Source organism: Gossypium hirsutum, chromosome D07 (assembly GCF_007990345.1).
Source record: "Gossypium hirsutum isolate 1008001.06 chromosome D07, Gossypium_hirsutum_v2.1, whole genome shotgun sequence".
Classification (NCBI taxonomy): Eukaryota; Viridiplantae; Streptophyta; class Magnoliopsida; order Malvales; family Malvaceae; genus Gossypium; species Gossypium hirsutum.
Genome location: NC_053443.1, coordinates 21565499 through 21582234, shown reverse-complemented (window position 1 = coordinate 21582234; position 16736 = coordinate 21565499). Strand labels below are relative to the sequence as shown.

Below are 16736 nucleotides of genomic sequence, written 5' to 3'. Positions count from 1 at the left end.
TTGGATCAGCTTTTTATTTTTGCTATATGAACTACAAGTCTTTATTCATGGGTTTCATTAACTATGCAGAACTAGAGTTGGAGGTGCGTTATGCATGGGGTGTGCTTACTCTTCAGTTACTACTTCTACACCTTCCTTGGGTTTTAGACTTTTAAGTGTTTGATCAACTCAATACATAGAACATAAAAGGGTTTAGGGGATAAAGCTTAAAAGGGCAAGTAGCCTTCATAATTGCTTAGCTGAGATTGATCTGATGTTACTGAGCCACATATAACTAACATTTGCGGCTGTAATCTTCTCAATATAATTTGTCATCCATGTCATAACTACATTAGCATTGGTCATTAACAGAGCAAATGCCTGGTTCTCTTAGCAGATATAGACAATGCTGATAATTGATTTGTTAGATTTTAGGTTTTAAAATAATAATAATTGTTTGAGTTTAGCCCTTCGATCAGTACCCTTAGCTTTCAAGTTTGCCCCGATCTTACCTGTGAGCTTAACTCTGTTTACAGTGGGGGCACTGCGATTTGTTTGGTTAGAATAGAGGTTATTTAGAACAAATTCTTTTTGTTTCTAACAACAGCAATTTTTGGGAACACTGTACCTAAAACCATATCCAAGTCAAAACTAAAGAATGACGACAGAGAACTGATACAACAAACACTGCTCGAAACTGAAATTATGCTTAAGCCTTCAGTCTTGCTGCTTACAAAGTGTAACTTAAGCTTAAGCTTACCATCTAGCTTCATAATCCACAGTGTTTATATTTACAAGTGGAAAGCTGTACATAAGTGTAACTTGGTTTTTTAGGAAGCAAGAAACTAAAATCGAAAAGGGTTTTTTAATGGAAACGACGATGATAGTCAAGAGCAGCAGTTAGTCAGCTGCAATGTTTAGATGTGGATGCAAGTGCCACAGCTTGTGCCCACACCTTGAGCCGAGCCTTCACATCTCTTGGGTCATCACCTAAAATTACAGAGTAAACATCCCATCAGATGAACTGAAAATGCTATGCAGAGCCTTTATATAAATCAAACAATCAGTAATTCCCTAGTTTCCTGTTAGGCTTAGAAAGAAAGCATAAAGGGTCCAAATTAAAGGTAATTTTGACTAACCAGGGCTAGAGATACGCCAGTTGGCGATCGGAGAATTGCCACCGCTACTAGGCATCTCCAACATACGCTCATGTTCCAACTCTAACCCAAGATCCCTACACGCCTTCACTTCCTCCAAGTCCATACACAGCGACCTCTGCCCACCTTTGGGCCTTGTAATCACCACCAATCCCGCACTACCCCCTTCACTTTCCCCACTGAAACTTCCACTATGGTTGCTGTAACTTGCAATTAATTCCCCATCTTTCTTCTTGTTGCAGCTTTTACTCTCATTATCTTCCCATCTATCTCTTGTAATCCTCCTCTTCCTCAACTTGTTGTTCCCTTTTGACCTTCTTAAACCACCCTTTTGAGCTTCATTTTCACTTGCGTAATCTTTCGCCACTCCCATCAGCTCCTGAGACAACACCGCTTTTCCGTTCCTCCGGCGAGGTGGGGTGGCGGGAAGAGAGTAGCAGCTAGGTTCCTTGTCGGAGTCAGAAGAGAGTTGAAGCAATTCTTTGCCAGGGAACTCCTCATCAACATCTGCATCAAAGGACAACCTCGACAGATACATCCCCAGATTATCATCATCATCATCATCATCATCATCATCCTCGTTCGTGTACATGGAACTGGTACACATGGAAAGCCTCGACAAGTTATATGTATGAGCCTGATGCTCAAACCCAACATCAATATCGTCATAGTCATCTTCCACCATGGACGAAACAACCGTCATACTTTCATCTGAAGCCATCTTTCGCAACAACAAAAAGAAAAAAAAGAAAGAAACGAAACTAAAAGAACGATGAAGTTGAAGTGTTCTTTTCTTCTTCTTTTTTCTGTTATCAAAGTGATATATTAGAGAGAAAACAAAAAGAACGGCTGGCTACACATTATTAACAAGCTGTGGCGTTATCATTCATTAATTTTTTTATTTCATAATAAAAAGTAAAATAAACACACTCCTCACTCTGAACAACCAAATTTATACCCAGAAAATTTGAAGCCTTTAATTACAGAGATACCCATTTCAGTGCTCAATCACTTCCTCTTACTTCCTTTTTGGTAGTTGGCAAAAGGTTGGGATTGTAATTTTGGTTTTAAATCAAATTAGTTAAGTAAGAAGCTTCGGACCATTGGCCTTTTTTTTTTTAATAATTATTAAAAATGATTACAAGATATTTACACATGGCAATATTGAGCCAAATGACGTAGAGATCTGCTCAAGGACACGTAGCTCCACACAAATTCTTTTCCTGCTGCTAACACCACTCCACTTCATTCGTCACTGGGTCACGAGTCACGACTCACTACCAAAGATTAAAACCTGCCCTCACGATTTCCCATAACCTAGCCCTGTTTCGAAATCATTGTACGCTATACTGTGTCATTGCTTTTTGCCCATTCCTTTTCCTCATTTATACTTTCACTTTCTTTTTTATAAATGAGGCTTTTCTTTTACGACTATTTTACTGAAAAAAGAAAAACACTCATTTCTAACCTTATTTATGAAAATAGGTCACTTAAAATTTTATTTATTAAAATAGGTTAAAAATTTTAAAACGCATATATATGAAAGCGTTTTAAAGGGAAATTAAAAAAAAAATGCGTTGCCGTCAACGCGTTTTATCCTATGTTAGTAAAAATACGCTCATGTCAGCACAATTTTTTTAAAATATTATAAAAATTGACTATTTTTTTTAAAAATTACGAGAATAAACCTTTATAAAGACCCAAAGTGGTAGCACTTTTTTTTTAAGGTGTCACCAATTACTATGGAAATAAAACTTGCAAAGTAGTTCTTTATATAGACCCAAACTCTCATTTCTCTTGTTTTCTTAAGTAATATGAGATGTGAGATATGTATAATTATAAAGTCATGAATAGGTTTGCAACTTGTTCCTACACAATGTGGTGTATATATAGAGTCATGAATAGGTTTGCAGCTTGTTCCTAGACAATGTAGGATTCCTTCCTCTTTTAACTAACAACATAAGATTAAAGGCTATACACATATGAAACTTGTACATGTAGTTACCTTCTATTCAATTTTAAATGTTTGAAGTTAATATCCATGCAATTCTAATTTTTAAAATAATTTTTCATTATTTTAATTTAGAAGTTATACTTTTAATTTTTTTATTATTTATTTTATTTTATGTTGTGAATGTTTGATTAATAAATAAATGGTGAGTATTTGGTACTCAAATAGTATTTCTTTTTTGTAGTTTTAAAAAATTGATATATCTTTTTTTTAATATTTTACTATGCTCATTAATTTTTTAATCCTAATTTTAATTTAATTTTTATCACCTAATAAATGCTGATAAATTTATTTCAGATGTATTTTGACTAGATAGATAATCTATTTAAATATAGTATATAATTATGTTAAATAACTTTTTCTATAGAAATATATAATATACATAAAATATAATAATTATTTTTCATATTTTTATATCTAGATTAAATTACATTAGTAGTCACTTAACTATGATTTTTTGGCTATCAAATTATAAAAACTTACAAAATGATCACTCAACTATTAGTAATTTTTTAAATATTTATTTTTTAATATTATACTATACTCATTTTATATTTTATAATTTTTTAACTTAGAGAGTTTAAAAATTTTATTTATAATGTAACAAATGTCAACTTTTTGTAAAAAAATTTAAACTTTATAAGTAAAAAATATATAAAATATAGTGCAGCATTTAATTTGATGTTAGTTAAAAGAGGAAGGAATCTCACATTGTGTAGGAACAAGCTGCAAACTTATTCATGAGTCTATATATACACATATCTCACATCCCACATAGCTTAAGAAAACAAAGGAAATGAGACTTTGGATCTATATAAAGATCTGCTTTGTAAGTTTTATTTACACATTAATTGGTGGCATCAAAAAAAAATTTGTGCTGCCACTTTAGATTTTTATAAAGGCTTATTCTCGTAAAATTTTAAAATATTGGTCTATTTTTATAATATTTTAAAAAAATAATCTTTTTTGAAAACTTAGTCTGAGCATGGGTAAAATCGTGCCCATGTCAACGTGTTTTTGTTGACATGGGGTAAAATGCATCCTTGTCAATGCGCTTTTCTGAAATTTCCCCTTAGGTGATAGAACGCGTTTTTGCACTTTATTGTTGACAAATACCATCAAATTCACCAAGATGGAACTTGTAGACAATGAAGACGTGGGGATAATGGTTGCACTTTATTATCAAAATCAGAGTGGCCAAATTGAATCAATTTAGTTGTTTGTTGAGTTTGCTGATGCCGAGCCAGTTGAAGATTTCACTCCATTAAGTGACCAGCATGAAGTTTAAGATCTGTGCACGGAACTTCCGAAAGCGTCTATTAATAGGCGATCTACTGTACGTGGTTTCGACATCGATTTTAATGCTTCACTTGCGTTTGAGAACCTTAACTTAGGTTCCCATTTACAAATACATCTCGTGGTGATTGAGACCAATACGGATGGTGATAATGAATATAATAATAATGATCCTTCTGATCAAAAGGTTGAAGATTATAGTGATTTCAATTGGGAATGACGAGGTCTCGGATGATATTGACAACAAAGGTGGGAATGACGATGAAAATGTTAACGCGTTTTCAATTGGGAACCCAAGTTGAGGCATTGTCATACGCAATGATCCTGGGGCCCATATGTCGATCGTAGATCCTGATGCGGCACATGTATCCAAATTTCCGGAGTACCCCAATATATTACATGCTCATCGATTGGTCATATATCTCGAATGTGAGGAGTTGTTCGTAGGCCAAAAATTCATGACCAAGAAATACTGTGTATTTGCCATTAAGCGGTATAGCATGAATGTGTAGATTGACTACAAAGTCGTCGTGTCTAAACTGACATTTTATATTGGAGAGTGTTGGAGGTCGGTAGAAGGGTGAAATTGGTGGGTATGAGTCGCATTTATCCAGAGGTCACACATATGGAAGATCTGAAAAATTGTTGGGCCTCACACATGCACTTCTACATGTATGATCCAAAATCATCGCAAACTTGATGCCAAAACTATCTGGAACTACATCATGCCAATGATGAAGGACATGTCGATCATTCCTATTTCGGTACTGATTGCCAAAATGCAAGAACAATTCCAATACCAAGTGTCATACCAGAAAGCATGAATAGCTAAACAGATGGCCATGGAGCAGTTATATGGAGATTGAGATGCATCGTACAATGAATTATAGAGATGGATAGCTGCTATGCGGGAGTATGTGCCAGGGACTGTCATTAAGTTGCATCCGAAATATCTTGTTTGCATCCGAACTGTCACTTGATCCCCGTTGTACCACTCGACTATTACGAAATTCAGCAAGGGTGTGTTAATGCACCATAAGTGTAAGTGGATGTGAGTAGACGGGGGAATAATAGTCGTAATGTCCGGGACAAAATATGACATCCAGACGAGCTGCACAATTAATAACATGGGTATAATAACAAGAGTCAAATAACGTAAATAAAATAATCACATGTCATGAATATTAAAAAAATTACTCTCTCCCCAGCATCTGTCTCAATCATCTATTTATAAATCGGAAGCGTATATGACCTCCCGATACCTGGAGAAATACTCTATCTATGAAAAAAATTATACTTGTTATAAAAAATTTTCAAAAAAAAAACATAATTCTTGATGTATTGCTTAAATTTTATCACTTGTTCATAAGTGGGAAGACATGTGTTTGGGGACTAACTGATGCCAAAAATGGCATCTTGTATAGCGCCCAAGGCTACATCAATATCAAGCACCTACCTATGTCCACGGTATTGTGCTTTATCACCTGACAAAACTCACGATACAATGTTTCTAATATTGTTCAGTCCCAACTGTACGAACATGAAGCTATCAAATTATACAATAATGGCAAATACATCAAGTGGTCCTTGTTGTTATTTGCATCTGGCATGAGTATACCTTCTATCATATGCATTATATATGCTCGAGTGATGCACATCACCTCTTGCTCAGTGGCATTACTCAATAAAGTTTCAAAATTTCCCTTCAACCATAAAAATCTCAAACTCTTAAATTTATCTCCACCATCACCGAGTGAGTGTCCTAGTAAGTGATAGCAAAGCACTGTTGGTTCAAACACTGTACTTGCACTCGTAACCGTACTATCGTCAATTGGGTGCCCGAGTTGTAGTGTGACATCTTCTAGAGTGATGGTGCACTCCTCACACAGCAAAATGAAATGTGTGGGTCTCCGGGCGCCACCGCTTGACCAAAGCGGATATTAAGTCGCACCTCAAATCGAACATGCGGATCAATACTGTTGATCCAAATTCGGATGCCTCCAAGTATGGCATAAGGCGTTCATCTGGACGATAGCCCGGACCGTTGACACAGGCCCTCAATACGCGGTATTGACCCTGACCATGTTAAATTACCACATTAGTTAATATATCTCAATTAAATAAAAAATGACGTGCAATTTTATAATGAGACCCGTGAATAACAAATAACAATTTTATTACTAGCATATTCAATGTATTTGCTGTGTAATTATTTTTTGTAATCAAAAGACCCAATTGGATATCTACAATTTCAAAAAAAAATCATCGTTTGAGCAAATAAACAATATACAAATAACAAAAATACATTTTTTAATATAAAAATTAAAGTTTAAACATTTAAATATAATACAAAAGCATGCAAATCACAACAATACGAAAATAAAATCAAAATAGTATATAAAAAAAACATGCAAATCACAATAATATCACTTAAACTTTTTTTATTCCTATACATACCAAAAATACTAAATTGTTTTATTCACAAAAGAAAATTTTATCATTACAAAAATAAAATTATTATTTTATTATACATACCAAAAATTCAACATGCAATCTCTAAAGCACTCAAATAACATTAAATAATAAATTTTCAACACAAAAATATTAAAAATGTTAAAATATTAATGTTGAAAATCACAAACAAATTATAATTACATAAAAAGCCCTGAAAATTAGAAAATAATTTTTAATATTAACTAAGTAAAAAAAAGAAATACATAATAATTACAAATAAAAATTAGAAAATATCACTTTTTTTTCATACCATTTTAGTATTTAATAATTTTCTTTATACTAATTAAGTAAATAACAAACAAACAAATAATATTTAAAAAAAAACATAACATACGTGCTACTTCCTTTCTTCCCAACACAAAATCTCCAAAATCCAAACTGCAAAACTCTTTTTTCTTTCAACACAAGGGGAGGCTTATTAGAGGTGCTCATGGCCGGGCGGCCCGGCCCGACCCGATGGTCCGCCCAAAATATGGGAGGGTTTGGGTAAAAATATAGGCCCGAAATATGGGCTTGGGCAAAAAAACGAGGCCCGTTTAGAAAATGGGCCGGGCCTTGGGCACCACTTTTTTTGGTCGGGCCCGGCCAGATATAATAAATATATTTATTTTTAAATTTTTTTAATTTTAAAATATTTTTAAAATAATTTTTTATTATTTTTTAATTTTAAAAATATTTTTAAAATACTTTTTAAAATTTTTTTAATTTAAAAATATTTTAAAATACTTTTTTTAATTTTTAAAATAAATTTTTGGTATTTATTAAAAAATAGGTCGAGCTGGGCCCGGGTCGGGCCTGGGCAAAATTGCAGGCTCATATTTCGGACCGGGTCAAAATTTTTTATGGGCCCGGGTCGAAGCCGGCCCGGCCCGGCCCGACTCATGAGCACCTCTAAGGCTTATATATGAGCTTTTTAAGGGAATTAAAAATGGGGAAATGGGGGCCAATTTTGGGGGTGAGAAGCAGAAAAAAAAAACATCTCGTGACCAAATAGTGGTACCGCCTGACCAGAGCCCTCCTCCCCTGACAGTGGTGCTGTTTGACAAAAGTCCTCCTCCCCTCAAAATATTATTATTTTTTCAACTCGTATTTTTTCTCAACCCTAATACTAGTGCCACTATATGCCTACCCTCCACCATTAAAATATGTTTTTTTAATCCAATTATTGCCTAATGATGAGCGATTGTTGGTAGGAAAAAATGGTGGTGCCATCACCTCTTGGCACGGTTTATTACACCCCATTTTGATAAATAATGTTATAAAAATACTATTTGGAGTTTAATTAAGTTTTTGGTATTAACAAGATAAAAAAGGTCGGGTTATGATGGTTGCTAGGATTTCTATCTCCACTCATGAAAATGATTTATTGCTTTTAACATTATTTTTCATTCACAAAAAGAAAATTCAAAATTTTATTTAAAAACTACTGAGTTGTTTTTATCATTAAACTTAATAATTAAATTGTAAATTTGATTTTAAATAAAATCTTATGCTGTTCATCAACAACAATAGTTAAAGTTAGTATCTAACAGTTAAAATTTACTTGGAGCAAAATTAAAATTTGTCATTTTTTTAATATTATAATAATAAAAAATATTGATACCAAGAAATTATTAATGTAGTTCATTGATTCATGTGAACGAGACACGTGCTTGAAAATGAATTACTGCAACTGTTCCACTGATGCCTAGAATGGTCTCCATTAATAACCTTTTTTTTTTTTGAGTTATATTTACAAAGTTGATTATATTTTTTTTTCCATTTCTAGCGACTAAAAAATCAATATTTCAAATTTGCACTTGAAATTTTTTATATTGAGAATTAAACTTTTTTTTAGCCCAACTAGATTTTAAATATGGCAATTATTTTCATTTTAAAATTTAAATTTTATAAATTGACCTGAATTTTATTTTTGTTCAAATTAAATCCTGAACTTAACAATTATTCTAAAAAATTAATGAAAAGTACTTTTGAACAAAAAAAATACATGCTTAACAATGTTTTTGAGCTTAAACGTGCATTTCGTGTTTTTAATAAGCAATAAGAAACACACCCTAATTTGAATAAAAGAAAAAAAAATTAAAGTCTCAAAATGAAAATATTTGTCAAGTTCATAATTTAATTTGGATTAAAAAAAATCAAGCTCCAAATAGAATTAATTATCAAATTTAAAACTCAATTTAGACAAAAAAAAAATTCAAAGCCGAATATAAAAAAATTAACCAGGGTTTACTAAAAGACAAACTCCAAAATTGGCTTGCAAAAATCCATGCATTTATGGGGTCGTAGCATACCAATAAAGGGTAATTTGGATAATGAGGTGGTTTTTTTGAAAGTAGGTAAGCTTCTCTGTGGGTTTAGCTCTGCTGGTTGGGAATAGTTTGGCAGCATCAGAGGGACTGTCTTTAATGCGTAGATGGTCGAAGGTAATGCATGTAACCGCGTTTGAACAGTGAAGGTCCATTTCTCCGCATTCTTTTTCCACCTTACGTTGGGAGAACGACATTTATATTAATAAAATAAGTTTATTTTATATTTTTAATTTTTTCATAAATATTTTTCAAATAAATAAACAATAACCAATAACCCTTATGTATTTTTGAAAAATATTTTTATATAAAAATTTAAAATTATTTTATTATATTAAATAATTGAATATGTATTTTATATTATAAAAATAAATTTAAATAATCCAATGGTGGAACCCATGACCTCATCCGATTCAGATTTATAGCTTGCCATGTGTCATCAGTTGTTTCATCTTCCTTCCCTATTTTTCATTTTCATTCTCATTCGTATCTAATATCTATTCTTGTTTCTTTTGGTCTCCCTCTCGTTTAAAGTTTCCAGTGATATTTTATTTTGTTTAAAGTTTCAAATAGTATTTTATTTTATAATATTTTTTTATGGTTTTAAAAAACTGATTTTTTAAAAATTATTTATTATTTGAAAAAGTTAAGACTTTTTTATGTTGAAATGAATTTGTGTAAAATATTTTTTTATTACTTGACAGATTATCTGAAAACATTTCATAAAAACTGTTTTTAATGAAACAAATATACATTTGAGATTTTCTTACCTTTTTATTGTTTAATTGAATTTATTTTATATCTATAAATTTATATTTTACATTCCTCTTTATAAAACAAACACGACATAAATATTTTTTTATAAAATATTATAGTGTAATTTCTTTTTAGCAATCAGAATATATTTTATAATAATAAAATATTTTGTAATAATCAATGTCATATATAAACTTAATAATAAATAATACTTAATTAAAATTTAATTTAAATTACATATGTGAGAGTACATATTGATACGTTAGAGTTGTAAGGGATAAATGAAGCTATGCATTATTTAAACAAATACTCATATTTTTATACTAGGTTAAAATATGTCATAAGTCCTTATACTCTTCATAATTTTTAAATTTAGTCCATGTCCTTTTAGTTTTGGGTTAGTCCTACTTTTTAAATATCAAAATTTAAGTTCAGCTGTTAGCCTTATTAAAAATATTTTGTTAAATTCATGTTCATTATAACGTCATTTTTTAGCTCATGAATACCGTATATTTTTTATTTAAAAATGTGACATAAAAAAATTGACCAAAAAATTTAACAATGTTAACAATTGGAATTGATTTTCAAATCTAAAAAGTAGAGTGATTATATTCTTGAAAATAAAAGTATAGGGACTAAATTCCAAATTTGTGAAGAGTACATAGACTTATGACATATTTTAACCTTTATACTATAAAATATTTATTATTAATATATTTATAATTGTAATAAATATTTATTATTAAAATGAAATTGAAATATTAAATAATTTATTAAATTAATATATTATATTAATAATTTATTATATGATTAGATATAGATAATTAAATTTGTATGTTAAATAATATTAAAAATTAGAATATTGTTTATTAATATTTTATTAATTTTAAATATTTTTAAAAATAAAAATGTATTATTAGTATAATAATATTAAGCTTGAATTAAGTTAATTTTTATATAAAAATAAAATCACTCATAAATGAGCTCTTTTTTGGAAAATAATTTGTGCTTTTCAAAAGGACAAGTCATTTTACAAGAAAAAAAAGATTTATTTTTATTGACTTGTGAGTCATTTTCTGTTGACTAAACTACTTTTCACGAAACAAACACACAGTAAAATATAGAAAACATTTTCTGGAAAGCATTTTTAGTGACAAAAATTGAAAAGTTGACGTTCTTTGTTCTAATTTACCCAAATTTGTTCATCGCATCTTATAAAAGGTAAAAGATTAGTCTAATTAGATAATGTTGTTAAATGTTATTGTTAAAATTTTAATTTAAAAATTAATAATTTAATCATTTATATAAAAAAATAATAAACATTAACTTTTTAAGAATTTATACATTAAAAAATAGAAAAAATCAACCATATGTGTTTTTGTAAAGCGCAAGAAACAAATTTTGACAAATTATTAAGGTAATCAATTTTGTACTAGTACTACCCGTATTAACCCAAACACTCTTTCAATAGTAAATCGAAATAACATATTTTAAAATTCATTTCAATACAAATATAATCGATGTCGATGTCAATAAAATTTATTGTATTTAATTATTTCAACTTAATACAAACAAGCAATAACTAATAAATTTGTTGGAGATAAATTCGATTAAGCAACAAACAAGTAAAATAACAAAGAGATTGAAAAGGTTGAACACAAATAATTTATGTGGAAAACCCCTTTTGAAAAGGATAAAAAATCACGAGAAAAGAAAGTTTCACTATAACAATAAAAGCGAATAGTACAAAGACGAAGAGAAAACTAAACCCCAAAACCCGAAATAAGAACCCTCAAAACATAAACACAGAATTCTCTAAAAGCTTGTAAAAGCTAATACCTAAATGTGTAATGGGTTTTTTCTAGGGTAAAAAAGTGCCTATTTATAGGCTAAATTCGTAGGTCAAATAATATTAAAATAATTTACACTAATCAGAGTTCAACTGAAAAAATACTCAAAGTTTAACTAGGAGAAGAAAATCGAGAAAATTGCACGACACATTGCCATGCCGCGACGTCGTTTATGCTTCTCCCATGTTTTCACCATCACAACGTCTCATGGCTCCTCATTGCAACATCACTCTTTATTTGTGCCTAAATTTGACCGAAATCCAAGACATACTCCAAAAATCTCCACATTGACTCATATTTCCATAATGCCTTCTTTGCCAAAGTCCACCACGAGCCTATCTCGAACTATGCAGGATATTAACTGAGTCGAAACTGTGTTTGAACTTTGAAGCTAGAAGACTTCTAGTCTTCGACTTGTGCACTGTCAAATCAAAATTGAGTCGAGTCTAATTTTCACGAACACAGTGCTCTATCTTTTCAAAACCTGCACCAAAAAGAGAACCTCTCTTATACGAAATGGTCATACATTTTTCCCTCCTATGACCAAGTTGCCTCCGCTTCAAACGAGTCGACCTCTACTCCTTAACAGACGAGGGACGTTCTGTTACACCGGTCTCCGTTGATCCTTCTAGAATATAAAGACTGTCAATCTTTTTACCTTTTATCAAAATGAGAGCCCTACGAGATACTTTAATTCCACTTGACTCAATGTTAATTCTACAACCCTTTGAGTCTAAATTTTCCAAAGAGATGAGATTTCTCTATAAATCAGGTACATAACTGGCGTCTGACAGTATCTTGATTGTCTTGTCGTTCATCCCGATCTAAACAGTACCAATACTGATTACCTTACTAGGTGAATCATTTCTCATACGCACAACTCCACCTTTAACTGAATTGTATGTGGAGAATCAGTCTTTGTTGGGACACATGTGGAAAGAACACCTTGAATCCATGATCCACTTGGATGTAAGCTCGGAGCTTTATCTTATTGACACCAACAAAAAACCATCACCCTTGTCATCGGCCAAATTAGCACTAGCTAAATCTTCCTCGTTGCTTTTAGCAACCTTTTTATTTCACAGTTTGTAACAATTTGCCTTGACGTGACCTAACTTCTTACAATAGCGACATCTCTTGTCTCGCTTCCTTGATACTACCAAAATCCAAGCTTGCCTATCTAACTTGCTATCCGAACCAAACTCATTGTCGAGTTTGTCCTTTCTCAACAGATGACCCTTCACATCCTTAAACAAAAGATTATCTCTGCCATAAATCAAAATCTTTCTGAAAGACTTGTATGAAAGGGGTAATAGCATAGTCTGATCTTCATCGTCAATCTGAACCTCAATATTCTTTAAATCATTCAAAAGAGTAATAAATTGATTGATATGACCTCTAAGATGCTCACATTCGTTCATGCGAAACGTGTACAACCATTGTCTTAACACCAATCGGTTAGCCAAAGACTTTGTCACGTAAAGGGTTTCTAACCTTTTCCACAGAGTGTATGTCATTTTCTCTATCAACACCTCATGCAATACATTACTTGTGAGGCACAACTGAATTGCATACATTACTTTCTCATCAAGCTCTTCCCATCCTGGCTATTCCATATCCATGGGCTTCTTCTCTGTAATAACCTTTTTCAGGCCATTTTAGAACAGTATTGTTGTCATTCGAAGTTGCCACAGATTTAAATTTGTGATGCCATCGAATTTTTCAATGTTGAACCTTGTCGCTGTCAACTCTGAAAGGGTTGAATGCAGAAATCTAACTAGCTCTAATACCAATTTATTAGAGATAAACTCGATTAAGCAACGAACAAGTAAAATAAAAAAGAGATTGAAAAGATCGAATACAAATATTTTACGTGGAAAAACCCCTTTGAAGAGGATAAAAAAACCACGGGCAAAGATAATTTCACTATAACGACAAAAATGAAGAGTACAAAGATTGAGATAAAACTAAACCTTGAAACCTGAAATAATAATCCTCAATACATAAACACAATTCTCTGAAAGCTTATAAAAGTGAATACCTAAATGTGTAATATTTTTTTTAGGGTACAAAAGTGCCTATTTATAGGCTAAATTTGTAGGTCAAATAATATTAAAATAATCTACACTAATCAAAGTTTGACTGAAACAAATACTCATAGTTTAACTAGGAAAAGAAAACCAAGAAAATTGCATGACTCATTGCCACGTCGTTTCTGCTTCTCCCTTGCTTTCGTTGTCGCATCGTCGCAATGTTACTCACTATTTATGCCTAAATTTGACCGAAATGCGAGGCATACTCCACACAAAATTAAATGGGCAATATATTTCAACAAACCATATATTTGAAGAGTTAAGCTTTTTTTTTTTGGCAAATATAATAATTAAGATTATTTTCTTTGCTTTAGCCTGTTAAACGAATTGTATCCTTACTTGATAAGATACTTTATTCATAGATTATAGTGCCATAATACCTTTGTTATCGTAAAAAAGAAAGTAATATTTAGGATTTAGAGCCAATAATATGTTATAGCATGAAATTTTATACAAAGAAGTAAAAAAAAGAATAAAATTATGATTATGATATAAGCAACCTTAACATGATGATATTAGAGTTACTTTAAGATAGAATGCAAATGATGACACAATCTAAAAATAGCAAAACAACTCAATATGAAATGCAATATATAAAAGACTAATTGCTATAAATGAAGAAAGTGAAATATGAAGGTTGATAATCAACCTAACAACCTTAATTACAAAATGTAAGTACAAATACAAGCACATTTTATCACATCTAATTACAAATGCATATTTATAATCCATGACAACTCACTTTAATCACATAAATATAAGTGAATATGTGTGGATGGGGTGAAATTTATTAAATTCTATTTATTTGAAGTCGTCAAATTTTAAGTTTAAAAAATTAGTTGACTTTTGACGACTTTTTGGATAAGATATAGACATTTGTGGGTTGAGACATGTCACAACGTTCGAAGAGTTATCTCTTAACATTAAAACGCACTTTGAATCACTTGATTTAGAGTCTGGGAACTCAAATTACGATTATTTTAATGAAGACTACGCGAACAAAATTTCTAGGCGAAATTATTATAGGAAATTACGAGTTTCAGGCTTTAATTAGAGTTTAACCCCTATTAAGTTCGATTTTTAGGCTTAATTTTTATTATATATGAGCCCAAATTATATCTATTAGGTTTTATATTATTATTATTTATTTATTCTAAATTGTAGGATATATTGTAAGTATTTAAAGTTGTTTAAGGCTTTTATATTTCTTAGTCAATAAGAAAGTTTAGTTCTACTAAAACTACTTACTATTTAGATTAATTAGAGTTTCATTATACTTGGGAGTTTTATTTGGATGTAATTATCTATCCTATATAAAGCCCTCTTCATTATTCATTAAATGAATGATTCATTTATTAATAAATTTTTTAACTATTGGAGTTAATTTCTTTCGTGCAAGATTGCTTTTTTGTAATTTTTAGAAGCGATTTTTTCTCAATTATCTTCAAGTAATCGTAGGAATCTATTCTTCATTATCCAATTTGCCAAAGTTTATTTCTTAAAGGGTTGATTAGAGTCATTAATTGAATTTGTTGGGGGTTTATATCTCAAAGGGTTCAATTAGACAACTATCTTTGATCCATATCCATCGGTTTATTTGATCTATCTTCTTCCTTTTAATTTTTGTTTTCTTTATTTGTTTATGTTTTGAATGTTTATTTTTTTTTATTCTTAAATTTCTTCTTTTGGTTGTTTTTGTTTTCTTTGTTTCTAAATCTGTTTGTTTCCTCTTTCATATCAGATCCGAATATGCTTTGAGTCAAACAACTTGAATATGATCTTGGTCTGTTGTTTCTTTTGGGCGTTTTTGAGTTGTTTCCTTATGCTAAATAAATTGTTTTCACCGATTTTACTTAGACAACCTCTAAAAATTATTTTTTACTTTGAAAATTTTCAGAAAACATTGCTTTCAGTGGGTAAACGAATTCAAATTGATCTGAAATATTGTATATTGTTTCTTAGCACTTTGGTACATTGAAAAAATATTTCTAAGAAAAAAGGACAAAATAAAAATAAAGAAATGACAAAAAAATAGAAAATTTTAAAAAATATTTTTTGAGTTGCAATTTGTGCTCAAAATTTTCAGATAATATATTTATCACATAAATGACTCCAATTTTATTTTTGTGATTTTAACATATCGAGAACACTTTGAGCAAAAAATTCAAGTTTTTTTCCATTGTTTCGGGTTTTTTGCTAGATAGTTTATTTTCTTTGACTCAAACATTGGGTTTTCTTTTGTTTTTAGCTTTTCTTATTCTATTAGGGATTCTAACACATTTTTGCTTCTTGTGTTAATAGGTACAAAAAGAGTTCCCTCTTCTTTTTCTGTGCAACTTACTTCTTTTGGAGTTGAGTTATTCTTTGACTTTTCTAATATTATTGAATTTGGTTTTAACTTCTTTTCCCTGCCTCTTATAAATGTTTATTTCACCCATTCAAAACATAGATCATACCGTGGAAGTTGAGAAATATTGACCTGCTGCTACTAAGACCTTAAATGTCGAGAAAGGGTAAATAAGGGATCAAAAACAGTCTGAAATTAGAGAAGAAAGAAGAAATAACGTAAATAAAGATTTTAAGAAATTAAAATTAACCTAAGCTGATAGAATAAAAAGGGTTTGATGAAAACCAAAAAGATGTTCTTCCTTTATTATATAATAAAACCACTATATTTTGTATTGGCTATAGTAATAGATTTTTGAAATTTTGAAATCTTTAATCAACCACAAAATATTGATTCCCAACACAACAACAAATCCTCATAAAAA

General features: G+C 30.6%; 1 protein-coding gene across 1 annotated transcript; it reads right to left on the bottom strand.

Annotated features, from left to right (window-relative positions):
* Positions 1 to 652: 652 nt before the first annotated feature.
* LOC107956095 (uncharacterized) lies at positions 653 to 2182 on the bottom strand. Its single transcript, XM_041096679.1, has 2 exons — positions 1119 to 2182; positions 653 to 969 (listed from the first exon to the last, which is right to left on the bottom strand). Exons 1-2 carry the CDS (start codon positions 1855 to 1857, stop codon positions 884 to 886), a joined length of 825 nt encoding a protein of 274 aa, XP_040952613.1. The 5' UTR covers positions 1858 to 2182; the 3' UTR covers positions 653 to 883.
* Between the last annotated feature and the right edge of the window lie 14554 nt (positions 2183 to 16736).